This window comes from Anomaloglossus baeobatrachus, chromosome 7 (assembly GCF_048569485.1).
Source record: "Anomaloglossus baeobatrachus isolate aAnoBae1 chromosome 7, aAnoBae1.hap1, whole genome shotgun sequence".
Lineage (NCBI taxonomy): Eukaryota > Metazoa > Chordata > Amphibia > Anura > Aromobatidae > Anomaloglossus > Anomaloglossus baeobatrachus.
Window position 1 is genome coordinate 92,824,169 of NC_134359.1, and position 27,337 is coordinate 92,851,505.

Genomic DNA, 27,337 nt, shown 5'->3' on the forward strand with positions numbered 1-27,337 from the left:
ATTTCTTCAGTTCTTTTCTTGGCATCTGTGTTCACCCTTCCCACCCAGATGCTGCAAATCACAACTCAGCAGCGTCTGAGACTTATCGACTGCTACATAAAATGTGATAGGCAGCATGTAGGAAGAAGCGTGAACCCCCTCCACCTCAACCCAAGAAAAGACTGAAGAAACGCTCACATATTGCACTTCAGAAGAAACACATGGGAATATCTCTGCAATGGAGCAACACAGCACCAAACCGGAAAAAGCAAGCATCAGACAGGGATGCTGATGGACTTGTTACAAGGTATTTAATGCTATTTTTATAAATGCGACAACTCCTCTTTAATGAGGTTGTCCACTATTTTTACATTGATAGCCCATCCTTATCATAGGTCATCAATGTCTGATCTGCTGAGGTCTGACACCCAGCACCACTTCTTATCAGCTGTTCAGGCGGCTGGAAATTCTCCGTTCCGGAGCTGCCCTGTCTTCTGATAGCGGTGGTGGCCATGTACTGCACATCTGCCTCCTATTAATTTGAATGGGAGGCGGATGTACAGTACTCGCCTGGCCGCTATCAGTTGGCGGGGCAGCTCCGGAACTGAGCATTTCTGGCCAGTGGCACTGAGAACAGCTGATCGGCAGAGGTGCTGCGTGTCATACCTCAGCCAATCAGACATTGGTTTTCTTTTTAAAATTAGTTGATTAAACCATAGAAATGTATCAGATACAAGATAAAGACAGATATAGTATATGCATACAGGACTGTGATAATTTAAACATTAATACAGTACATAACCAATGTATCTGGGGTGTATAGACACCTAAGCAAGGCACAGAAAACAAAAAGAAACCATAATATGACCGAAGTGACCGCTTCCACCATTAGGTGCCAACCTGAAAGTATGATAACACAAATACCAGTCCGTAACATAATTGCTATAGTATGTCATTGAACAAAAAGCCCAGAAAATCTTTACATTTAAGTGGATGTCAGAGGAGAGGAGCTCCACGTCTCCCAGACTTTGTTATACCTCTCAGGGCATCCCCTATTTTGATACACTGTCCGTTCATAGGGAAGTATTGCGTTTACTAGTTCTATCCATGCACACACACATTTTGGCCATAAAGAGGGACTCCTGCAAAAATAATTTACGGTGATGAGATCAGGTTCCCTCATCCAAGACTCCAAATAGACAGAGCAGCGGATCGAAAGGTATGGGGAAGGAGGATAAGAACGAGACCACCTCACGCTATAAGGCGATAATTACCAGGTATCCCCAAATCATATGGACAGAGTCCGTGTCCTCCCCATGTCACCGCACACACACTGACGTCCCCCAATGTCGCATCTTAAATAATCTCAGTGCGGTTAAATACGCCTGGTGCACTGTATTAATTTGAAACATCTTATCGTTAATTGAAGGGGATATCTTGGTGATTTCAAAACTCCCCCCCCCCCCCCCAGTCCTCTTCCTGCATATTTGGAACCAGTAGCCCCCACTTTTCCAAGGGTTGAGATTCGTTCCCCACCGACATAAAGTATGTATGCAAAGAGGAGATCAACCCATTTGGGCCTTGAGATCTAACTATTCCTATCAAAGGAAAATCAGAGATTGTTGACCTATTCTAAGGATAGGCCATCAATGTAAAAGTAGTTGACAACCCCTTTAAGTAAACCCTTCTCAGAAGTCTTGAGGGCCCCATAACTGACAGTTAGTTAGACATTGCTCCTATTACAGTTAGTCGTACACTGACATTTATTGCCCCATGTTCTGTAAAGAACCCAAGGAAGTGTTACTCCACCAAATTACGTGGCTACAAAAAATACTTTCCTTACCAAGAAAAGTTTTTCTTAGCTGGCTAATGTTGACCAATTTCAACAGAACTATTCAACCATGTCACGTATGTGGTGGCCTCCTGACGGCTCACAACACATTATCTTGAAGGGAGTTATATTCATGGACAGTTTTATGCTGCAAAATGAAACCTTGTTCGGCCACCTTATGGCACAATACACACCGCTAGCATCACATTACAGCCTAAATAACCAAACTCCATACTACATAATTTCATACTTAGAAAGTTGATTTACACATTATTGTGAAAAGTGTTGGTTATAGAGGTATTCTACATCAGGAGGAGAGCGGAGGCGGTGATGTCACGTGTATCGATACCTGCACGATAGACCGGTATCACACACCTGTCCTATTAATTACAAGAATACCAGTTCTTATCACTGCCGATGAAGCACGTGACCCTGCAGGTATCGGCAGACATGGCGTCACCAGTCCGGCACCGAGCTGTACTGATACGGTGTATAACCTCACAATTCATTGTGGATGTATTAAGACTGCACTCATTGGGCCAATCAGTGACATTATTTTCAAGCCATATATATTTAATCATAATAAGAAGTATAATTATTCCGGTATCCCATCACTGCTGGCCGAGGTTGTACATTTTGAACTCCATGAATGACCAACACACAGGAGCTGAGGCGTTTTATGGCGCTCCCAAACTTCTTGGCATTGCTCTGTTTGGGAAAACTGATGGGGGTCCAAACTCATGAAAGTTATTTTTTGCTCCAATTTTTAATTTGACAAATACGAAAAGTAGAAAACATGAATAGATGGCAGCTCATCATAACTGTTTATTAGCATAGTGTTTTTATGACCATGGGTTTGTCCCATAAACCGCTATCCACAGGACAGATGATAAATATATGGTCGCTGCTGAGACCCCACCAATTCAGAGACGAGGTGGCCCAAAAGCACACTGTGCGAATGGAGAGGATACATGCGTGCACCCCACGGCTATGGACAGTGAATGGAGACCTGGTGGCACATCATCATTACGGTTCCATTCACACAGGGAACTATGGACCTCTGTTCTTGTCATTGCTGGTGGTCCCCATAGTCAGACCTCCAACAATTATACTTTTATCACCTATCTTGTGGGTCAACAAATAATATATGCTCTTTGTGGAGCAACCCCTTTAAGCCCTGTGTACACAAGAATTGGCCTAGGTGCAACTGAGTGCCCTACATATGTTCACCTGCCATTGACAACAATATTAGTGAAATATGGAGTTCAATACAAGTAAAAGGCATGCCACATAGGCTACGGCTCGGATCAGTGGGTATACAGAGGCATCTCCTGGGTCCTTTCAGTGGGTATATGGGGGCATCTCCTGGCTCAGTTCAGTGGGTATACGGGGGGCATCTCCTGGCTTGGTTCAGTGAGTATACGGGGGGCATCTCCTGGCTCAGTTCAGTGTGTGTATGGGGGCATCTCCTGGCTCGGTTCAGTGTGTGTACGGGGGCATCTCCTGGCTCGGTTCAGTGTGTGTAAGGGGGCATCTCCTGGCTCGGTTCAGTGTGTGTACGGGGGCATCTCCTGGCTCTGTTCAGTGTGTGTACGGGGGCATCTCCTGGCTCGGTTCAGTGGGTATACAGGGGGCATCTCCTGGCTCGGTTCAGTGTGTGTACGGGGGCATCTCCTGGCTCGGTTCAGTGTGTGTGTACGGGGGCATCTCCTGGCTCGGTTTAGTGGGTGTACGGGGCCATCTCCTGGTTCGGATCGGTGTGTGTACGGGGGCATCTCCTGGCTCTGTTCAGTGTGTGTACGGGGGCATCTCCTGGCTCGGTTCAGTGGGTATACGGGGGGCATCTCCTGGCTCGGTTCAGTGTGTGTACGGGGGCATCTCCTGGCTCGGTTCAGTGTGTGTGTACGGGGGCATCTCCTGGCTCGGTTTAGTGGGTGTACGGGGGCATCTCCTGGCTCGGTTCAGTGTGTGTACAGGGGCATCTCCTGGCTCGGTTTAGTGGGTGTACGGGGGCATCTCCTGGCTCGGATCAGTGTGTGTACGGGGGCATCTCCTGGCTCGGATCAGTGTGTGTACGGGGGCATCTCCTGGCTCGGTTCAGTGGGTATATGGGGGCATCTCCTGGCTCGGTTCAGTGGGTGTACGGGGGCATCTCCTGGCTCGGTTCAGTGTGTGTACAGGGACATCTCCTGGCTCGGATCAGTGTGTGTACGGGGGCATCTCCTGGCTCGGATCAGTGTGTGTACGGGGGCATCTCCTGGCTCGGATCAGTGTGTGTACGGGGGCATCTCCTGGCTCGGTTCAGTGGGTATATGGGGGCATCTCCTGGCTCGGATCAGTGTGTGTGTACGGGGGCATCTCCTGGCTCGGTTCAGTGGGTATATGGGGGCATCTCCTGGCTCGGTTCAGTGGGTATACGGAGGCATCTCCTGGCTCGGTTTAGTGGGTATACAGTGGCATCTCCTGACTCGTTTCAATGGGTATATGGGGCATCTCCTGGCTCGGTTCAGTGGGTATACGGAGGCATCTCCTGGCTCGGATCAGTGTGTGTACGGGGGCATCTCCTGGCTCGGTTCAGTAGGTATATGGGGGGGCATCTCCTGGCTCGGTTCATTGGGTATACAGGGGGCATCTCCTGGCGTGTAATGTGAACATACTCCTCGGACGTAATCCTGTTAGTGATGTTAGTAGATTCTGTAGCCCTGATCCATGATGGGGTATATCCCTGACTACATTAGTCACATAGCATATGACTTGTGCTGCATTATATTAATTGGATCATTATCCGCATATTTGTAAATGTTCTTGGGAGATGGCTGCAGATGGCCCCATCAATCTGCGCCTTCATTTGTCTTTCAACCACATTAAACCGGCTCACCAATGCCAAAATGCCGTCATGCAGAGCGATTGCCATTGAGCAGTTGACCGGAAGCGATAAACTTTTCTACCTGCCTGGAGTGCGGTCATACAAGGATCAATCCGGTTGACTGTGAACAATATGTTGCAGGTCGTTTTGGTCATTGACCATTATTGTTACAATTCCTCCATATCGTCGTACTCCGACCTATAGTTATTTTGTATAAGTGATCTGGACATTGTACACATTCACCATTTGGGACCATTGGCCATTTTTTTTAATTCTGTAGTTACACCAGATTGCTGTAGGCCTGTGCATGTGTGATATATAAGCTGCTTATGAAGTTACCTGCTGAATCTACGTGAAACCTCGCTCTGCATGATTTATTCTTATAAAACTGCAATACAAGCAAAATGTCTAAATAATTATATACCGTCATCCACTCCATCAGCCGCCCGGTAGGTAATGCATTGCTAATATAATGTGAAACGCGTCTCGCAGGGTTTCCGCGCAATGTTCCTGAAGGGTTAACGAACAGTTTGCTGACTGAGTAGCAGAGGTAACAGGAAGGCAACTATTTTCTGCCGAAGCTTGCAATCTAACCTTGCTGTTCTTATTTCTGTGTCCACGGCAGATTAAATGAAGCAGACTGCTCTGACGGGGGGCGGGAGGCGCGCCGGGAGAGCGGACGCTCTGTGTTTGTGGAGGTTTTAACGGGATGTGAACTTTTGCTTTTCAGTCTCGAAAAGGGAGCGACCCAGACAAAGATAAGAAAGGTCTAGAGAGCAGAGCAGACAGCATCGGCAGCGGGCGAGCAATACCAATTAAACAGGTAAGCTTCCTCCCTGCCTCCGCCTCCCTCCGCCAGGCTCCAGTGTGTAATTAGAGGAGCCCACGCTCGGGGTCTCGTCTCCGAGCCCCCCGCTCTCTGCACCGCGTTTGATGCCCCCCTCCCCGAATGTGGAAGAGTTGCTCACTTGACATCAATTAGGCACGAATCCTGCGCACATTAAAATGGGATCATTAGGATAAAGAGGTGGTGTGAGAGGGGGAGGGGATCTGCCATGTGACAACAGGCCCTAATGAAGTGAGCTGTTCAGGGGGAGGCAGCCAGGCCTAGGCAGCTTCAAAGTGACGCCTTTGTGCAGAAAGCTTTGATTGGGCCTCTCTGCGCCTGTCTGCTGGGGGATTGGGAGCCCCCCTCTGATAACCACGCACGGGCTTGATTTGGCTGGTAATCTGAGCCCCCCTCTGACGGCCGATGGGCAATTAGCCACACTGAACGTGTCAGCTGCAAGACCCTGTTTGTAATTTGCTAATGAAGTACTTGTACCTTTTGATTAGGTTCAGTTTCATTTAGGCCTCCATTACCCGAGTGAGCGTTTACAGCCCTAATGAACGGGCTTAATTAATCCTTTCTGGTGACGCGGAGGGAAAAGGATTGGGGGTAGGGGTGGGGGGGGATGAGGTAGAGTCAGCAGGAGCATAGGCTTGGAAACGTTGGCCCACGAGAGGCCGTTAGTAGCCTAACAAGGAGGAAATGCTTTGGTGTGGATCCGGAGAGAGTACGAGGGCTCCGTAACGAGGCAGAAAGCAGATATACAACTTGTGATTCCTGTCTGAGCAGACATCGGGGAGTCTTTAAGAGCTCGACAGGAGTTTTGGTTTCTGTTGTATAGGTCGATGCTGCCGTATAGACGAGCACCGATTATGACAGCATGGAACTTTCCAAAGGTTTTTCAAGCTGATAAATTGATCATTAGACACCGTCCTTAGCAGCTAGTGTTGTGAACTAATTTATCAATGAGGTTTCTGTGGCAGAAGCCAAGACCCCCACAACATCTCTTTGATTATTTTTGGGTAGTCTGACATGCGGCAGCCATGTTCAGATGTAACCTGCGACTGTCCCGTATCACAAGCAAATTGCAGTCACAGCATGTGGGGACACCAGCGATTTTCCTCTACGGGAAGATAGATTACTAGTTCACCATTGTCCAAAAGGACATTGTTCCCCATCTTTAGAGACTTGGTCATGCAGCCCAATAACACATGTCACTCATTGGGATTAGATGAAATTTAAACTGACTTTTCACAACGTCCTTTCATCCATAGGCATCACAGATCCAGAAATGTAAAAAATTAATACTTTTTAACCTTTTTTTATATATTGTACCATGTTTGTTGTTGTTTTGTCCTTATGTCTCTTTTTTTGGATCACATATTGCTGTTTTTAAGTCTTTCTAAAGATACACTTTTCTCTCTAAATATATAGAAGCTGTTCCACGGTTTGTGAGGTCCTTACGTCTGTCTCGTATTGACTTCTCTCACTTTCTTGGCTGCAGAGAGCCGTACATAGAGAACGCCTGATTGCAGTGGGAGGCAGAGGCTCCTCTGGTGCCATTTGCATAAATCTTGTTAAGTCAGAGGCAGTTAATGAGGTACAAATGAGGCAAGGAAGGTGACATGCAGCTCCATGCTGGCAGATGGGAGGTGGCTCTTGAGGTATCAGCTGCCGGGGTGCCCGCTCCCCCCCTCACCTCCGGATTGGCCCTGTAATGCAATGATAATGGACTGGAGAACAGAGCTTGCAATTCATATGCTCATGTGTGTCCTCACATGTCCCTGCATTGCAGGTCTTTAGAGCACGCTGTCGGGGGGACTCGATCGATTTTTTTTTTTATCTCCATTTCATGTATTATTTTTCTCGTCATAATGGCGAGTGTAGAGCTTTCCGGTGAGGCACTAGTACTGCCGACCGTCCCCAAGGGTCCCTGCCCTGCAAAACGGTGCTAGATCTCGAATTAGAATTATGAGTAGATTTTAGTGCGTTAATAATTAAAGTAATAGTCGGTCATAAATCTACAAAACTCCCAAAAATAAACCGGTGACAGCTCCAGTTTAAAGCAATGATACAGGACTTTATCCAGACTCCCCCGCCCGCTGTCACCGGAGATAGATCAGATCTCTGGACAGAAGTTTGTACGTCTTTTTCCAGTGCCTCGCGCCAGAGCCTCTGGGACAAATCTTTATTAAATGGGGCCCATAAACAGTTTCCCATTAGGAGCGGAATTGTATCTCTTTGCCGCATATAATTTGGTCACCCAGCGTTGGTTGAGTCACAGAGACTCATTACGAGTCCTTGTGGATGGGACTGAAAGCTGCTAACGATTGTACCAGTATAATTAAATCTTTCCAAGCACTCGGCAGCAGTGTCAACGAACTGTGAAGAAAATAATGTTATATAGCCAATCAAAAAGAGATACTTGTAAACTCATTTGAAGCGTCAGTGTGTGTTAGAGCCCTCTCTCTGGATGATGCTTATTGCTTGAGAAATTAAAGATACAGTTTTGTGCTAAGAGGCAATCCGGAAATTACATCCTGAATTAGTTGTTAATTGATTTGGTAATTCCCTGGGGTCTGCACACTCTCTCTCACTTCATTTTTTCCCTTTTTGTTGCTTTTCGTTAAGTGTCTGTTCTCCCAGCTCCACAATCATGTTTACCAATTAGATGTAATGATAGGAACAATGTGGGGATGTGAGCGGGATGCAATGTGTGTTGTGTGTGCGTGCCGGAGTTAATGTGGAGTGCGTGTGTGTGCTCGGCTGCGCTCCTAAACCCCGCTGCATAGCAGGTATTGTGTGCCATCAAGAAGTTTCCAGGAATATATTTATGGTCCGTATATGTGATTTCTTGTTACCTTGAGTTAATACAGTAGCTGGAAAAAAATGTTTTATATTAGACTAAGTTCAGACATTTGGAGAAAATTCTTGAATTGTTAGCATTAATTTCTTATATTATCTACATTCTCTCAAGCGTTCTCTATGGGGAGAGTGGAGTAAGCTGCTGTTAGTTGATTGTGCCTGCAGAAAAAAGCATCGGGTGATTGAAACCTAACCACCTTATCAATATTGTACACAATCGAGGAAGAATCAGGAGACCCCCCGCCCCCCCATACTGATTAGGTGCTCGGCCAACAGATAAGGATCCATCACCAGTGATCACATAGACATTAACAGAAAGCTGGAAGACATGGCCTCCTTCTTATGGTGGTGTGTCCACTGATGTGTACATGGTTTTGTATTTTATTATTTATTTTTACATAAACTTTATTAACTTTCCCCTTTCAGGAAATTTTGGAAAATGTTATACTTTTGACACAAATTGAAAATTAAACTTATATTACGCTTTCATAGGTTTATATTTCTTGATAGCAGACACCTGGTAAGCTTACTGTGATAGTTTTTTTTGTTACAAAAAAAAAAAAAAATCTGCATTCAACCATTAAAAGTATATGTTGCAGAGAGTTCACACATGCCACTTATGCCCGAACTTAAGAGACCAAACATCTGGTTTTAGCCAAATAGTAAAACTTAGTACCATGCTACAAAACAGTGATTAGATACTTTGGTAAATTATGTCCTTTATACGGAAAGTACGAAACTTGTAAGAGTCTAACCTAGTGCTTTACAGTCATGACAACCTTAATGCATCTTTGCAACATATTAAAAGAAAAAAAATCCAACTTTTTTTTTTCAGTGTTAATTTTTTGTTACTGTACAATCAATTGAATCCATTGATTCTAGCGGGTTCAGCCAACTCTTGGTTATCACAGTTATCATAGGCGGATCATAATGAGGGCAATGTGGGTTACTTCCGAAACGTCACTTTTTTTCTTGAAAATAAACTACACACAAACTGTACTTTGAAGAGTGCCTTGTATCATTGTATATAGGGGCATGTGTAGGGGCTCCTGCTATATATAAAGGGGCCTTGTTGGGACTCATACTGTGCATAGAAGGATGTGTGGGGGTTCATGATGTTCTAGGATACTACAGTATATGGGATATTATGTGGAGGCTCATATTGGAGGCTTTGTTGGGTCTCCTGCTGTATATAGGAGTCTTTATAGGGTCTCTTTCTGTATATAGGAGTCTTTATAGGGTTTCTTTCTGTATATAGGAGTCTGTGGGGGCTCGTACTGTATATAGGGGCATGTTTGAGGGCTCATGCTATATATAGGAGGCTACGTAGGGGCTCATGCTGTATATTCGAGGGTATGTGGGGACTCCTGCTGTATATAGGAGGCTGTGGGGGTTCATACTGTTTATAAAGGGGCCTTGCAGGGGATCATACTGTACATAGGAGGATGTGTGGGGGTTCATGCTCTATATAGGATACTACTGTATATATGATGCTATTTGGAGGCTCATGTATATAGCAGGTTACGTAGGGGGCTCATGCTTTTATATAGGTTATGGTGTGTCTCCTGCTGTATATAGGTGCTTATGTGGGGGCTCGTACTGTTTATAGTAGGATGTTGGGGCTAATACTGTATGTAGAAGAGATGTGTGAGGGCTTATGCTGTATATAGCAGGCTATGTGGGGGCCCATGCATAGGTGCTATGTGGGGCATGTTTGGGGGGCTCATACTGTATATAGAGGAGCTATGTGGGGGCTCATACTGAACATAGGAGGGTAAGTTGGGGCTCATGCTGTATATAGGATGCTATGTGGGGGCTCATGTTGTATATAAGATGCTATGTAGGGGCTCCTGTTGTATATAAGATGCTATGTGGGGCCTCCTGTTGTATATAAGATGCTATGTGGGGGCTCATGCTGTATATAGGAGGCTATGTGGGGGCTCATGCTGTATACAGGATGCTATGTAGGGGCACCTGTTGTATATAAGATGCTATGTAGGGGCTCCTGTTGTATATAAGATGCTATGTGGGGCCTCCTGTTGTATATAAGATGCTATGTGGGGGCTCATGCTGTATATAGGAGGCTATGTGGGGGCTCGTACTGTATATTGGAGGATGTGGGGCTTGTACTGTATATAGGAGGAAGTGTGGGGGCTCATGCTGTATATAGGGGGCTGTGTGAGGGCTCACATGGTATATAGGAGGTCCGTGTGAGTAGTCATACCATATATATAGGGGTCTATGAGAGGGCTTATTATGTATATAGAGGGGGTGGTGTGTAGGCTCATACTGTATATAGGTGGGTTGTCGGCATATTTAAATTTTGTTCAATATTAAGTATCACATGTGCTATCAAGGGGATCGTGTGGCATGATGTATCTGGGCTGGGGGGCCGCGCCTTCTAAACTGCCTGCTGCCCTGGCTGCTCTTAATCCGCCCCTGGGAGTTATTCTGAAACACTCTGTAGAAAAACATCAGCCATGCTAAATTCTACCCTTTGTCCCATAATACACCAGCCGCTGTCTGGGGTGTATAGCAGCCACTTATTACATGGCCAAGTCGAACCCAGGAATAAAAAATGCCAGCTGAATGAGTATAGACACCTTTAGGGCAGTATATTAAGGAGATCATTTCACTTTTTTATTAGTCCATATATCACAAAAATATTGTGGAACGATCGAATAATACTATGGATTCAATCAGATGTATTCTCTTAACTTTAATTACTTCTGCTAAAGGGAATCCATCACTGTTGTTTTCTGTGGAATCTGAGAGCAGCATGATGTAGGTGCTGAGAGCCTTATTCCAACGATATGTCACTTAATGGACGACTTGGTGCAGTTTTATAAAATTCCTGTTTTTTTCTCTGCTGTAGATATAGCAGTGCTAGGAATACTTAACTATAACCTTGCCTACACCATTGATTGGCAGCTTTGTAGGTATACTGTACATTGCCAATCAGTGGTGGGGGCGGAGTTCCAGATTTGCTAGACTGCCTTGCATGTGACAGCTAGTCCTGCAGTGATGATCTCCTGACGATAAATCACTGATTGTATTGAAACTACACCATGCTGCTGAGTTCTGGATTACTGAAATTAGGCTGTCTGCCCCTACTGCTTTCACATTAAATGGCAAAAACCTGCTGACAAATTCCCTTTAAGTTTCATTGTGATTGTAACACAAAATAATACACACCTTACAGTGCCACAGGCATTGTTCATCTGTGGCACATACAGTTGGCTAAAGGTACCAGCTTTCAGAAAGCCTGTATCATCAGAAGAATGACAGTGACTGGACACAGTGAGCAGCCGCACGAATGATTACCGTATTTTTCGGACTATAAGACGCACCGGACCATAAGACGCACCCTGGTTTTACAGCAGGAAAATAGGAAAATAAAATTTTAAGCAAAAAATGGGAGTCATGATACACTGTTATGCAGCGAGGATCTGCTGCTGACACTGTTATGGGGGTAATGTCTCCAAATTCTCTACTAAGGTACCCCAGCCTGGTAATGATCCTCCTGCCTTGTATATACAGTATATGTCCCTCATCCTGCTACTAACCCCATCCTGGCATATGGCACCATCCTGCTATATACGGTAACCCATCCTGGCATATGGCCCCATCCTGCTATATACCCCCATCCTGCTATATACCCCCATCCTGCTGTATACCCCCATCCTGCTCACATACCACCATCCTGCTATATACCCCCATCCTGCTGTATACCCCCATCCTGCTCATATACCACCATCCTGCTATATACCCCCATCCTGCTGTATACCCCCATCCTGCTCATATACCACCATCCTGCTATATACCCCCATCCTGCTGTATACCCCCATCCTGCTCATATACCACCATTCTGCTATATACCCCCATTCTGCTCATATACCCCCACCCTGCTCATATACCCCCACCCTGCTCATATACCCCCACCCTGCTCATATACCCCCACCCTGCTCATATACCCCCACCCTGCTCATATACCCCCACCCTGCTCATATACCCCCACCCTGCTCATATACCCCCACCCTGCTCATATACCCCCACCCTGCTCATATACCCCCACCCTGCTCATATACCCCCATCCTGCTCATATACCACCATCCTGCTCATATACCCCCATCCTGCTCATATACCCCCATCCTGCTCATATACCCCCATCCTGCTCATATACCCCCATCTTGCTCATATACCCCCATCCTGCTCATAATATACCCCCCATCCTGCTCATAATATATCCCCATCCTGCTCATAATATACCCCCATCTTGCTCATATACCCCCATCCTGCTCATATACCCCCATCCTGCTCATAATATACCCCCATCTTGCTCATATACCCCCATCCTGCTCATAATATACCCCCCCATCCTGCTCATAATATATCCCCATCCTGCTCATAATATACCCCCATCATGCTATACACCCCCATCCTGGTATACGGCCCGCATCCTGTGGCACATAAAAAAAATAAATGTTCATACTCGCCTTACCTCACTCCCTGCAGCATCGCTCCTACTCCCGTCTGTGTCAGCGGCAGCGCCGCTGAGTGGAGCCTTGCCCGTTCCCCTGCAGCATTGCGATGTCCTCCTGTGCCAGCGGCGGCTGTGTGTGGACACGTGCACACAGCGATGACATCATCGCTGTGCGCGCCGCTAGTCTCCACTCAGCGGCCGCCGCTGGCACAGGAGGACATCGCAATGTTGCAGGATAATGGGGACGGCTCCACTCAGCGGCCGCCGGCAGCCAGGAGGACATTGCGGTGCTGCAGGGGAACGGTGACCGGTGAATATACTGATTCACTGCACCCCGCGCTGATGATGATGTGCGGGGGGCATTGAATACAGCCGCACATGATCACTCCAGGCTGTAGTTGCCAGGGGTGATCATGCAGGCCGGCTGTTTATCCCTCGCCCATTATCCCGCCCACCTGTCAGCGCCTGCTTCAGCGCTGAGAGATGGGCGGGAGGATGGGCGTGCATATTAAATGAGCGGGTCCACGTGGTCACGGCAGGCGCTGCTGCAGCCTGCTCGTGCCCCCGATGACCCGCGCCACCACAGCATGAAAAACGCATGAAAAAACGCTCCAACAACTGACATGCTGCAAATTATTTTCTGCACCAAATCTGCAAGTAAAAAGTAAACAACGTGCGCACAGCACTTCAGAATTATCATTGACTTTGCTGGCATGAAGATAGACCTGCAGATTTGGCCAGGCTATTTTATATATTTCGTTCATTTTGGCACTTCCTTTTTTCCTACATTTCTTCCAGGAGCCATAACGTTTTTTTAATTTTTCTGTCAACTCAGATATAAGTAATAGCATGTTTTTGCAGGACAATTTCTAGTTTTAAACGACACTATGTAGTTTACCATATAATGCACAGAAAAATTCCTAGTGTGGTGAAATTTCAAAAAGAAAAACGTGATTCCCCATTGGGGGTGAGAGGGAGCTGTTCTGGTGTCCAGTTGGTTGGTAAGAATGACCTGGCAATATGATTTTCCGAGTCAGTACAATTTATGTGGTTGGAAAAAATAAAACTTTTTCTTTTGGGGTCGAGGGGCAAGAAATAGTTTGTGGTGCAATACAAGTTTGTTTCTAAGTCCCGTAACTTCATTGATGGAACTGTGTGAGTGCTTGTGTTTATGCATGGCAACTTGGCGTTTTTATGGATATTGTCTTGGGGTGCATATGGTGTTTCGGTATCTTTGTTATTTAGGAAATTTTATATTTCAAGACCTTGACCTTTCACTGATGCTTCAATACATAATATGACTTATTTATTATTAAAGAGCGAAATAAAAGATGAGTTGACTATAAATATATTTGCAAGACAAAACAATCACTGATCTCAGGGAGACCAGCCAGAGAAAACACTGCCGGCAGCCAGCAAAGGCGCTCAACACAGTGAAATCCTAGGTGCATTGCCCCCCGGGAAGTATGCAAATCAAAAAAGGTCTGTGGAGCCTCTGTTAGGAGTCTCGACACAGCAAATAGCCAGATATCCCTCCGGGAAGGACCTAGCCAAGGAGTGGCTCTTTTTAGGAGACCACCATAACCACCATATTAAGTGGCCCTTTTAGTCAATATCCAACTCTTTGACAAGTTTAAAGATATAAATCCTATAAAGAACTACAACATTTAATATTAAGATATCTTTATTGAAGAATATGTATAAAATACAAGATAAAAACATGCACAGAAAAATGACGACATAGGAGGAGCAACTTCACATGGGGTGCATTCTCTCAATAACTGGTATCTAAGACCAGGGTTCAATATCAGATGCATTCAATATTTTCAATCTCTATCACAACATTAAGGGCTAAGCCACACGGCGAGAAAATCAGTGCGAGTGGAGTGCGATAAAACATCGCATTCCCCTCGGACCAATTCTAGCCTGTGTGTCAGCACACATGGGCGATTATTTTCTCAGCCCTAATCGGACTGAGAAAACAATCGCAGCATGCTGCGATTGTAAGCTGAGTCTCTTTCTCTCGCACCCATTCAAGTGAATGGGGCGAGAGAAAAATCGCACTGCACTCGCGGTACATCGGTGTACTGCCAGTGCAGTGCGAGAATCACAATAGCAGACTACGCAGGAGAGAGGGAGAGAAATCCCTCCCTCCCCTCCTGAGTGCCGGCCCGCCCCCCGCAGCTGAGGTCTGCTCGCACGAACGGACCTCAGTTGCAAGGACACAGGCATGACACTCGGCTCTGCTCTACTGCCAGCACGAGCCGAGTGTCATGCAAGTGGATCGCAGTAGTGCCCGTGTGGCCCCAGCCTTACATCCAAAATTGGACTCTTAATATCATCCGATGACCTCTGTCTAATCAATACACACCACATATGAATTTTATACTTAAGTTGATCCAAAAACATTTACACTCTGAAAAGCAGATGGATGGCAGACCGGAACGGGACAGCATGTCCATTATGATAACAGATGTCACATTGCATGGACTGTAGAAAAGCATGAACATCCAAAGATGTAATAGGGGATGTCAGGAGTCAATAACACATAAAGGTAAGTAATGCCATGACCAACAAAGTAGAACATGGAACAATAATTATAAATAAGAGTCCTGACACACCGCACCACACTATATAGAGGTCACATGCAAGTATACAAGTAGTCACATGCGGCATCTTACCACAGGACATCCTGACGCGTTTCGCTTTATCCAAGGGCGCTTGCATTGATAAGTTATTGAGAGATTGCACCCCATGTGAAGTTGCTCCTCCCATGTCATTTTTCTGTGCATGTTTTTATCTTGTATTTTATACATATTCTTCAATAAAGATATCTTAATATTAAATGTTGTAGTTTTTTATAGACTTTGTTCTGTTCACTGTGAACTACATTAGTGTTTTGATCACACAGGCTCTCTTTGAGTGGTGATCAAACTTTTGAGGTAAGTTTAAAGATATGACAAGGGAAATACCAAGGCCAGGTATCCATCCACAGACAGCTGTTTCGGGGTATTGCCCCTCATCAGTGTGGAGTAGGATTCTGGCTAGGTGGGAGTTAAAAATGAACGTTGTTGAGGCCAAAACCAGGAAGTGAAAAGAACATAATTTCACTTTATACTGGCCATGACCAGAAGCTTCCTGCAAATTTCAGACAGGAGTGAAAAGAATTATCAGAAGAGTTGTCTATGAGCTCAGGACCACCTGTGGAGAGCTACAGAAGGACCTGGATTAAGCAAATACAATTGTTTCAGATAAAACTTTAAGTAATGCACTCAACCTCATCTAGCCTGACTCCGCTGCTGAACAAAAAGAATGTTCAAATGCGTTGAAACTTTGCTCAACAACATTTAAGCCCCCGTCACACTTAGCGACTTACCAGCGATCCCGAAAACGATGCAACCTGATAAGGATCGCTGGGAGGTCGCTGGTGAGATGTCACACAGTCAGACCTTACCAACGACTCAGTAACGATAGAGGTCGCAGTCGCGACCTGTATAACGATCTCTGCTGTCATTGGGACCCTGTCACACAGTGTCAAACATAGCGATGCGTCCTGCCCAGCAGGACATCGCCTTTGAAGAAAATGGTCCAGGACATTCAGCAACGACCGGCGACCTCACAGCAGGAGCCAGGTCGTTGCTGGATGTCACACATAGCGACATTGCTAGCGAGATCGCTGTTGCGTCACGAAAACCGTAACTCAGCAGCGATGTCACTAGCAATGTCGCTTAGTGAGACGTGGCCTTTAGACAAGCCTGTGAAATACTGAGAGAATATAGTCTGGTCAGATGAGATCAAAATTGAACTCTCTGCATGTCATAATACACACCATATTTGGAGGCCAAAAGACACTGCATATCACCCCCAAACCACCATATAACAGTGAAGTTTGAAAGTGGAAATATATGATGGTGTCGAGCGTTTTTCAGCAGACAGCACTGGCAAGCTTAATATAATTCAAGGAAGGATGACTGGACAAATGTACCGATTCGTTCTTGATAAAAAATGGCTGCCATCTACCAGGATGATGAAGATGAAATGACGGACAATAAAGCTGCTAGAATGGTCCAGCAATCACCAGAGCTGAATCCAATAGAAAAGTTATGAAGGGAACTAAAGCGCAGAGTTCATAGACATAGAAGGAGCCCACAGAACCTTCAGGATTTGAAGAGTGTTTGTGTAGGAAAATGGGCCAAAATCACACCCGAACAATGCATGCTGCTAATTTCTCCATACAGGAGGAATCTTGAAGCTGTCATCACCAATACATTTTTTGTACAAAGTATTACATCTATTTCAGTAGGCATGTTCAATACTTTTTCCCTGTGTCATTTCTCATTATTACACACAACTTTTATTTATGGACATCTATTGTTTGATTTATTTGCCTGTGGATTGGATGGGTTGTTACTGACATCTGGTGAAAAATTTATGCCAATAGCACCTTTTAGAAATATATTTACTTAGATAATTGGTGACGTGTTCATTACTTATTTCACCCGCTGTGTACTCCAAATCACTTTTCATGTCACATAGTACTTTACTGGTGGTGTATCGATGACCTGATATTATTGTGGAGAAGGATCATACCACATACACACATATACACACCACACTATACTATACTATACCATACTATACTATACGCACAGACGTTACAGCACGGGATCACTACTGCTGCATTCTGTAAGCGAAAAACATTTCCCTGCTTTTTTTTTTGCCTCTCAGAAATAATCATCTGTGATCCGTCTGTATATTCTTTTGCGTCCTCCCCAGCCCAGGAGCTGTGCTGTGATTAGACCATGTCCCTGTACGGTCAGACACATCTAGTACACAGTACACAGTACATAGCAGGGGCACATATATAAGATTATCTCAGCACAGGAACCTTGTGTTTTTTTTTTTGTTTTTTTTTTTTTTAAGGCTCTGTGCGCACTTACCGGATTTTGCCGCGGATTTTTTGCGGTTTTGCTGCATGTTTCGCTGCAGAAAATGTTCATAACATCTCTGCAGTGAATCACCAGCAAAACCTATGGGCAAAAAAAATCCTGTGCGCACTAGGCGGAATTTGACAGCTGCATGTTTTGCTGCGGGATTCCCGCAGCAAAAACAATTGCATGTCACTTCTTTTCCGCACGTCGCTGCGGGATTTCACTCCATTGACTCCAATGTAATCGTGAAATCCCGCAGGGAATAACGCAGGAAGCAAATTCTGTGCGGTTCACTGCGTTTTCCTGCGTTATTCCCTGCGGTATTTCGCGGTTTACCTCCGGTAATGTACATCGCCTGTCTGCGGTTTTGCAGGGAAGTGATGTCATTACAGGAAGAGGAAGTGGAGCAGAGAGTAAACACACACACACACACACACACACACACACACACAGATCACACACACAGATCACACACACAGATCACACACACAGATCACACACACAGATCACACACACAGATCACACACACAGATCACACAGACATAGACACATAGAACACACATAGAAAGAAAGCGGAAATATAGAAAACAAAGAACGTGGGCTCCGCTGTATATTTACCGTCCAGCCGAGGTAAGCACACAGCGGTGGCCCGGTATTCTCAGGCTGGGGAGGGAGAGGGGCAGGGTTAATGTCCTCCGCCTCACTTCCCCTCCCGCAGCCGAGAATATCAGCCGCAGCTGCCCCGGCACTGTCGCATGCATTATGCGGCACTACCGGAGTGTCCTCTGCTCTTCCTGCCGCCGTGTAGCAGTGGCAGCAGGGTAATACAAGGGGTTAATGATGGTGGATCGCCGCCATTAACTCCAGGCTTGATCATGGCAGCGTCTATGTGACAGCTGACATGATCAACCCGTAAGTAAGTAAGTAAAGTGAATAAAACACAGACACCGAAAAATCCTTTATTTTAAATAAAACAAACAAGCCTCGTTCACCATTTTATTAACCCCTCCCGCACCAAAGCTCCGGCGTAATCCACAGGTCCTGCGCTGATTACATCCAGCCGCGACTGTCACAGACACAGCGCTGAATGAAAGCAGCAGACAGCAGAGGTAATTACCGGTCATTTCCCACGGCCAGTAATGTGAACTCACTGCCGACCGTGGGAAATGCAGCGATCTGTCCTCTATCTATCCCTCTATCTATTCTTCTGTCTATCTACTATCTCAGAATTAAATGACTTTTTTTTTTTTTTTTTCAATGTGCTTTATTGCATTGAATGCAATAAAGCACATCCCAACCCGCACGCGGCAAAACCGCGGCAATACCGCGAACAATACCGCGGTGAAACCGCAGCAAACCGCGGCAAACCGCATGCGGTTTTCGGGTGCGGTTTACCGCGGGTGCCGTAATCTTTGAGAGCATGCGGAATTTTCTCAAGAAAATTCCATTTCCCAGTGCGCACATAGCCTAACACATCCAATTGTGGAACTTTATTTTTATTCCAATATCATTTTGTAAATTTTCCAACCTACAAAGAATAGAGATGTCTGTAATTTTTATTGTAGGTACACTTAAACTGTGACAGACAGAATATAAAAAAATCAGAAAATCACAATGTATGATTTTTAAATAATTAATTTACATTTTATTGCATAAAATTAGTATTTGATACAATAGAAAAACAGAACTTAATATTTTGTCCATAAACCTTTGTTTGCAATTACAGAGGTCAGACGTCTCTTGTAGTTCTTGACCCAGTTTGCGCACACTGCAGCAGGGATTTTGGCCCACTCCTCCATACATACAGATCTCCAGATTTTTCAGGTTTCAGGGCTGTCACTGGGCAACATTGAGTTTCAGCTCCCTCCAAAGATTTTCTATTGGGTTCAGGTCTGAAGACTAACTAGGCCACATCAGGACCTTGAAATGCTTCTTACGGAGCCACTCCCTAGTTATCCTGGCTGTGTTTCGGGTCATTGTCATGCTGGAAGACCCAGCCATAACCAACCTTCAAAGCTTTTACTGAGGGAAGGATGTTGTTGGCCAAAATCTTTCAATACATCACCCCATCCATACTCCCTTTAATACGGTGCAGTCTTCCAGTCCCCTTGGCAGAAAAGCGCCCCCAAAGTATGATGTGTCTACCCCGATGCTTCCCATTTGGGACAGTGTTCTTCGGGTTGTACTCATCCATCTTCCTCCAAACACGGTAAGTGGAGTTGATACCAACAAGTTATATTTTGGTCTCATCTGACCACAGCACTTTCTCCCATGCTGCCTCTGGATCACCCAGATGATCATTGTGAACTTCAAAGAGGCCTCAACATGTGCTGGCGTGAGCAGGGGGACCTTTCGTGCCATGCAGAATTTGAATCCATGATGGCATAGTGAGTTACTAACTGTAATCTTTGAGACTGTGGTCCCAGGTCTCTTCAGGTCATTGACCAGGGCCTCCCATGTAGTTCTTGTCTGATTCCTGACCTTTCTCAGAATTATCCTTACCACATGAGGCGAGATCTTGCATGGAGCCCCAGACAGAGTAAGATTAACAGTCATCTTGTATTTCTTCCATTTTCTAATTATTGTACCAGCAGTTGTTGTATTCTCACTAAACTGCTTGCCTATTGTCCGGTAGCCCATCCCTGTTTATGCAGGTTTACAATTTTGTCCCTGGTGTCCTTAGACAGCTCTTTGGTCTTGGCCATGGGGGAGTGGATGGAGATTATGTGGACAGGTGTCTTTTATATAGGTGATGAGTTCAAACAGATGCAATAATACAGGTAATGAGTGCAGAATAGGAACTTCTTAAAGGAAAAATAACTGGAGTTGAGCGAGTACCTAACTATTCGAACTTGCTATACTCATAACGAGTATTGTCCAATACTCACGTATTCATTCCGAATAGCGCGTGCAATGCAAGTCAATGGAGAAAAACCCGCAATGCAACGATTAACTCGAATGTCGTACTATTTGTGCGAGTAGCGAATAGTGTGGCATTCAGGTTACCCATTACATTGCAAGTTTTTCCCCATTGACTTGCATTGCACACGCTATTTGGAATGACTATGCGAGTATTAGACAGTGCTCGTCATGAGTATAGCAAGTTCGAAAAATTAGGTACTTGCTCAACTCTAGTTAGACCCGTTTCATACATCAGGCATTTCGCCGGATCCGGTGCACTCCAGTACAGTGTAATACAGTACAATGGCATCACGGCAACCTCCAGTCACATGCTGTCATGTGGCCGGAGCATGTGATCGGAGCTTGCTGCGATGCCATTGTACAGTATTAACACTGTACTGGAGTGTGCTGGATCCAGCAATCCGGTGAAATGCCGAATGTGTGAAATGGGTCTTATTTTTCCTTTTAAGAAGCTCCTACCCTGCACTCATTACCTGTATTAATTGCACCTGTTTGAACTCATCACGTATATAAAAGACACCTGTCCACATAATTTCCAACCTCTCCACCATGGCCAAGACCAAGGAGCTGTCTAAGGTCACTAGGGAGGCCATCCGTCAAAATCCGTCGCTAATACAAGTCGATGGGAAAAAAATGGATCCAACGGCATCAGTCGTCGGATCCGTTTTTTTTTTTTTTTCAAAATTCGACACATTGTGACTGTGGCAAAAAACTGATGTGTGAAAGGGGCCTTAGCAGATACAAAATGTGACCATGAAAACACAGCTGTTTAGACCACCGCTGGCTCCAGCTTAAGTCAATGGGACGCCATCAAAGGGGTTGTCCAATGAGGAATAAATTATCACTTATTATAAGTATTTTGATTTTGTTAACTATAATTAATACATAATTTTAAATTCTGGGGAATTAAAGAAATGTGTGATTTTTCTGTAGTTCTAGGGGTCATTGTGGACTTTTCCTATAATGCAGAACTTTAGTAGCGGCGTCTGATGTAGGACCCGCTATTTTTGTGCTCACTTTATGTCAGTGCTTTATACTCTGTATATGCAGCTTTTGTGGTATTGATGAGGGGTCCCATGTAGCCAGACATGTCCCCCTGTAACCCTGCCCCGCAGCCCGGTCTTCCCCGTATGCATTGCTGCCGCTGCTGACAGGCGCCTCGTGCTTGATGCGTTCATTTAGATTTATAAGCATTGTTTACAGAACCTGTGTGGCTGCTGAAGCTCTAACAACATCTGTTCCCTGGTACTAATTAAGTACTAATTACGAACCAGCTTTGTGTGTTTGTCATTGTTACGGGTTGGATTTTTTTTTTTTAGGGGAATTTGAATAAATTGATATGATGGGCAAAGGCCTTGTGAGGACCATGTGAAGTCTCTATAAATTGTGTCTGTATACAGTGTATAAATGGGGACTCTACTTTCATTTAGAAATAAATGTCCAAGTTAGGCCGGGTTCACACGTCCATGAATCACAGTCCGTGTATGGATCACGATGCACCCGACTGGTCGCTGGACTCCTGACCCGAAGCCAACGGCCCTAGGTATATATATATACCGTATTTTTCGCTTTATAAGACGCACCTGATTATAAGACGCACCCCCAAATTTGGTGAAGGAATAGAGAATTTTTTAATAAATGGGGTCCGTCTTATAATGCCAGTGTCCGTCTAACAAATAATATAGGGTATATGTCCCTCATAGCCCCCTCATCCTAAAATTAGCCACCTTAATCTGGATATGGCCACCTTATATTGAACACGTCCCCCAGTAAGGCCCACAGGCCCACTGTGGCAGGCCCACTGTGGCAGGCCCACAGGCCCACTGTTTGCACGCACACAGGCCCACTGTTTGCACGCACACAGGCCCACTGTTTGCAGGCACACAGGCCCACTGTGGCAGGCCCACTGTGGCCAGGCCCACTGTTTGCAGGCCCACAGGCCCACTGTGGCAGGCCCACAGGCCCACTGTTTGCAGGCACACAGGCCCACTGTTTGCAGGCACACAGGCCCACTGTTTGCAGGCACACAGGCCCACTGTTTGCAGGCACACAGGCCCACTGTTTGCAGGCACACAGGCCCACTGTGGCAGGCCTACTGTTTGCAGGCACACAGGCCCACTGTTAGATATCGCCCCCATGTTGCTGCTTTTAGTAAAATAAACTCCTTACCTTCTGCAGCAGTGTCCTGTCCGGTGTCACCCTCCTCAGGGTTGAGCTCCTCCAGTGTCTCCTGCACTTCCTACTTCCGGTCATGTGATCAGGACAACAGAGAGAGATATTGCTGTGTGCCTTATCACAGCAGCAGGAGGGAGACTGGGCAGACTCTGGAGGAGGCAGCCTTAGCAGCATGGGGGCCATAGCTAACACAGGGGGGCATGTGCCATCAAAGGTAAGCACAGGCAGATAATATGCGCAGCTCCCCCAGTCCATCGCTGTGGTGCAGTTTCAGCACCATGGTGGTGGACAGCAGCTGTGCATATTATATGAGTGGGTGCAGGAGATCAAAGGCTGCCACCCGCAGCTTCACAAGCCTCTACCAACCCCCCTAGCCCTCCCAGCACCGCCCCAGAGCGGCCTCCACCTCCCCTGGACCGTGCAGTATATAATCTGTATATTCGGTTTATAAGACGCACCCCCTACTTTCCCCCAAAATTTGGGGGAACAAAAGTGCGTCTTATAAAGCGAAAAATACGGTACATGTGAGGCTGCTTCATTCAGGTCCGGAGACCCGTGGTCTGTCTCCACTCGCGCTTTGAATCACAGATCTGTGAAACTTGCCCTTCATTAGTCTATTCTCTAATGTTTTGGTTAAGATGCCTAATTATATTTTGACGCCCACTTTCAACTGTTAGCATCTCCATGAAAAAGTGTAATCATGTAACATGTCTGGTTACAGCGTAAGCTTTAAGGTTTTTCACATGCCATGTGTAGTAGGTAGGGTGCCTGGCGGTAAAAAATCCTGCAATTTAACCAATTTTGCTATAACTCTTTGTTAAAGCACCACTCCAGTGTTTTTATTTTTTATTGCACCGCCTGAGTGGTGCTTTAAATCTAAGCCCCCGTCTTATACTTGTTTGCCGCCATCTCCATCTATTTCCAGCATTGCTTCGGTCGGTCTCCGCTGATTTGTGACCTGCCAGCAGCTCCAGTGTTTCATGGAGCGCGCAGAGGTTCACCACTCACTACAAGTCTATGGGAGCCTCATTCTGGCCTTTGTTGTGGCTCTCATAGAGTTTTATTCAGAAGTTACGGCCAATCAAGAGATGGTGCTATGAAAAGATAAAAATGCCACAGGGTGAGTATAAGAGCAGGGACAGTTCCCCCCCCCAATGCTGGATTGGTGCTTTAAGCAAGTACAAATTATTATGGAGATCTCTAGGCAGTGCAAGTAAAGCACTTAGACCCCCTACCTCACAGATGATGAATCGGGGCCCTAAATATTTTTTTGCCTTGTCTGTCTTTGTTACACTGGCAGATTTTACACCAAATTAATCAAAATGGGTGCACAATAGTTGATAAATGGAAGCCTCACACTATTTCATGCAAGTTAAAAATCAACGCCAGTTGCAAAGTCTCTGCAAATAACATCCCCAAATACGACAAAAAGACACTCTTATGTGCAAAACTCTGCAGATACGCCGGTGTGTAAAAGACACACTTACTTTATGCTGGCATCCCAGGTGACAGGCTCTTATGGCCTCCCAGATGCAGCTGCTCAGAAGTTGTTTCATAAAAGTCTTGTCAGCGTTTCCCTGCATCATAATTAAATTGCTTTCCGTTTGATAATGGTTGCAATTTTGTTTAATTCAATGTTGATTGTATTAGGCGCTGCTCACATGAGCGGTATTTTGCCGCGAAGCACAAATGCGTTTCAGTTCCATTCTTTTCCCATGGACTTGCGGCAAGATGCGGTCACATGCGGTTGTGTAAGACGCGCACAACCACATGTGACCGCATCTTGCTGCGAGTCCATGGGAAAAGAATGGAACTGAAACGCATTTGTGCTGGATCCGGATTTTCGGCAAAATACCGCTGTTGTGAACGGTGCCTTAGGTGGTTAGAGTTGGGTTATGTAGTAAAATAACACAATGTGTATACATTGATTGAACCACGGTTTAGCCAATGTGGTAAACACAAGTCTGAGTCTTTGAAAATGTAACATTGAACCGGATGGTAGAAGATTTGTAATTTATCCATGCGAGAAAAATAATGTAATAAACAGAAGCGTTTCCGCACTGAACCATGCAATACCATACCCCGAATGTCTTGGAACAGCCTCAGTCCTCCTTTTAGAAGAAATGGTAATGGGTGCACGTGGACGAAGAGAAGAGATCTAGTGCAAGAGTCCATGAAGTAGAAGACCACGGCATACACCATCCAAGATCCAAAAAGTGCTTTTATTCCATATAATGTGCAGGTAAAATAGCGGGGAGGAGAGAGACGGGTGGAGGCCCCCCAAGGACGACGGCAGTTTCGCACCTTGTGTGCTTGATTGGACCCGTAGAAGCACACAAGGTGCGAAACGGCCGTCGTCCTTCTTGGATGGTGTATGCCATGGTTTTCTACTTCATGGACTGACCAATGACGCTACCGGTTTTTTTGCATAGGTAAAAATATACATCTGATTGAGGCCTATGGCTGGGTTGTGACGAGTGAATGAAAATTTTCTTTCATATTGTCATCCATCTTTCATCCATGTTTCTTTTCACGTGGACAATCTGTTCATCTGACCATTGGCCTGTGTGCGATCCAATTTTAACTCCCAATAGCACGCAGTGCACTTCCACATAATACTGTCTTCTAAACCAGAGGTCCCCAACCTTTTTTGCACCAGGGACCAGCTTTAAGCAAGACCAGTTTTCCATGGCCCGGTGGGACATGGGCGGAGCTTTGGTCATATGGGGGCGGGGTTATAGAGGGGTGGAGCTTAGTGCATACTTATAATATAATTATGACATGAGCACTGGGCTTGTTTCCCTGGATCAGTGGGAGCACTGGGCTTGTTTTCCTGCAACAAGACAGTCCCATCTAGGGGTGATAGGAGACAATGAAACCCGAAGTGTGTTCCTTATGAGCGTCACTGTATACAGCACTGCTGCTTAGCAGTGCTACACACTGAACACCGGTACCGGGAGCCGTGTTAATGAAGCCAGTCTGCTGCCCCGCCCCGGCACGCCCCACATAACATGTTCTGCCGGGGGCGAGTCAGTGAGGAGAGCCTTCCGCCCCACCCCGTCAAGTACATACCATGCTGTGCTGGAGGGCCGCGTCACTAAGACCCGCCAGATGCCCCGCCCCGTCCCGTGCAACAGGTACCATGCTGTGCTGTGGAGGGCTGCGTCACAAAGACCCGCCCGATGCCCCGCCCCATCCTGCATAATGTTCTCTGCCGGGAGCTGCGAGCTGTCACGGCTACGGCAGAGAACATTATCAATCCACACAGAGCGTGCTCTGACCAGGCGCCGGGCCGCAGAGCTAGCTGTCAGCGGGGCCGCAGAGCTAGCTGTCAGCGGCGCCGTGGACCGGCTGAAAACCCCCAAAACCCCCGCGGACCGGCGGTTGTGGACCTCTGTTCTAAATGAGCCCCAAATCAGCACCTACAGGGAATGTTTACTTGTTATCTATTTTCGTCATATTTTGCTATATAATTTTAGCTCATCTACTTTAGGGCAGAGTTGTGAACTGTGACTATGGATTAGCCACACTGTCTGCAGAATGGCTTAGGTGGTCTAAAGTCTCCATACATATTAGTTGGAAGTCTGCAACACCCACCAATTTCAGCATCGCTGCCTGATGGTCTGATGCGTATGGGAGACTCCTAACATCTCTCGGGGAAGGGGAGAGATGAGAGAATGATGGACGGCCTGAATTTAAGCAACCAATACTTTTCAAGGCATGTAACGCTACTACCGCTAGAGGTGTCTGGTAGGCGCTTTCTCCTCTTTCCCCATTGAAAACACTCAAATGGTTGTCCAAGCCGTACACTCATGTACATGATGGAGTCATGAGAGGAGTCTCGCGTGTGTGTGGCCGTCTGGCTCGTGTGTGTGGCCGTCTGGCTCGTGTGTGTGTGTGGCCGTCTGGGTCGCGTGTGCGTGGCCGTCTGGCTCGGGTGTGTGCGTGGCCGTCTGGCTCGGGTGTGTGGGTGGCCGTCTGGCTCGGGTGTGTGGGTGGCCGTCTGGGTCACGTGTGGGCGGCCGTCTGGCTCGGGCGTGTGGGCGGCCGTCTGGCTCGGGCGTGTGGGCGGCCGTCTGGCTCGGGCGTGTGGGCGGCCGTCTGGCCCGGGCATGTGCGCGGCCGTCTGGCTCGGGCGTGTGGGCGGCCGTCTGGCTCGGGCGTGTGCGTGGCCGCCATCACAATATATTTGGCACTGTCAAAATCAATGCAAACCTGTCAGAACAAAATCTAAGTGAAGTCAACAAAATTCACACAAAAAAATGCCGAAACAGAAAAATGTCCTGAAATATAGTCAGATGTTGACTAGTCAACACCAATAGTTTGAAAATATATTTGTCTATGCAGATGGGAAATGAATTATTAGTGGCAGTCAAATTGATTTAAAATTAATCCCTTTGCTGCCTGCAGGCATGAAATACTTTGTGATCTGGGTTTATCGCATTAGTTTTCCACT

General features: G+C 46.2%; 1 protein-coding gene across 4 annotated transcripts in view; it reads left to right on the forward strand.

Moving 5' to 3' along the window:
• Nucleotides 1–27,337, forward strand: part of AGAP1 (ArfGAP with GTPase domain, ankyrin repeat and PH domain 1) — a 578,830-nt gene that overhangs the window by 398,323 nt on the left and 153,170 nt on the right. For all 4 annotated transcript variants that reach the window (XM_075317477.1, XM_075317478.1, XM_075317475.1 and 1 more), the window contains one exon: nucleotides 5,407–5,499. In XM_075317477.1, the coding sequence (XP_075173592.1) occupies nucleotides 5,407–5,499 (93 nt within the window). The remainder of the gene's footprint in view (nucleotides 1–5,406; nucleotides 5,500–27,337) is intronic.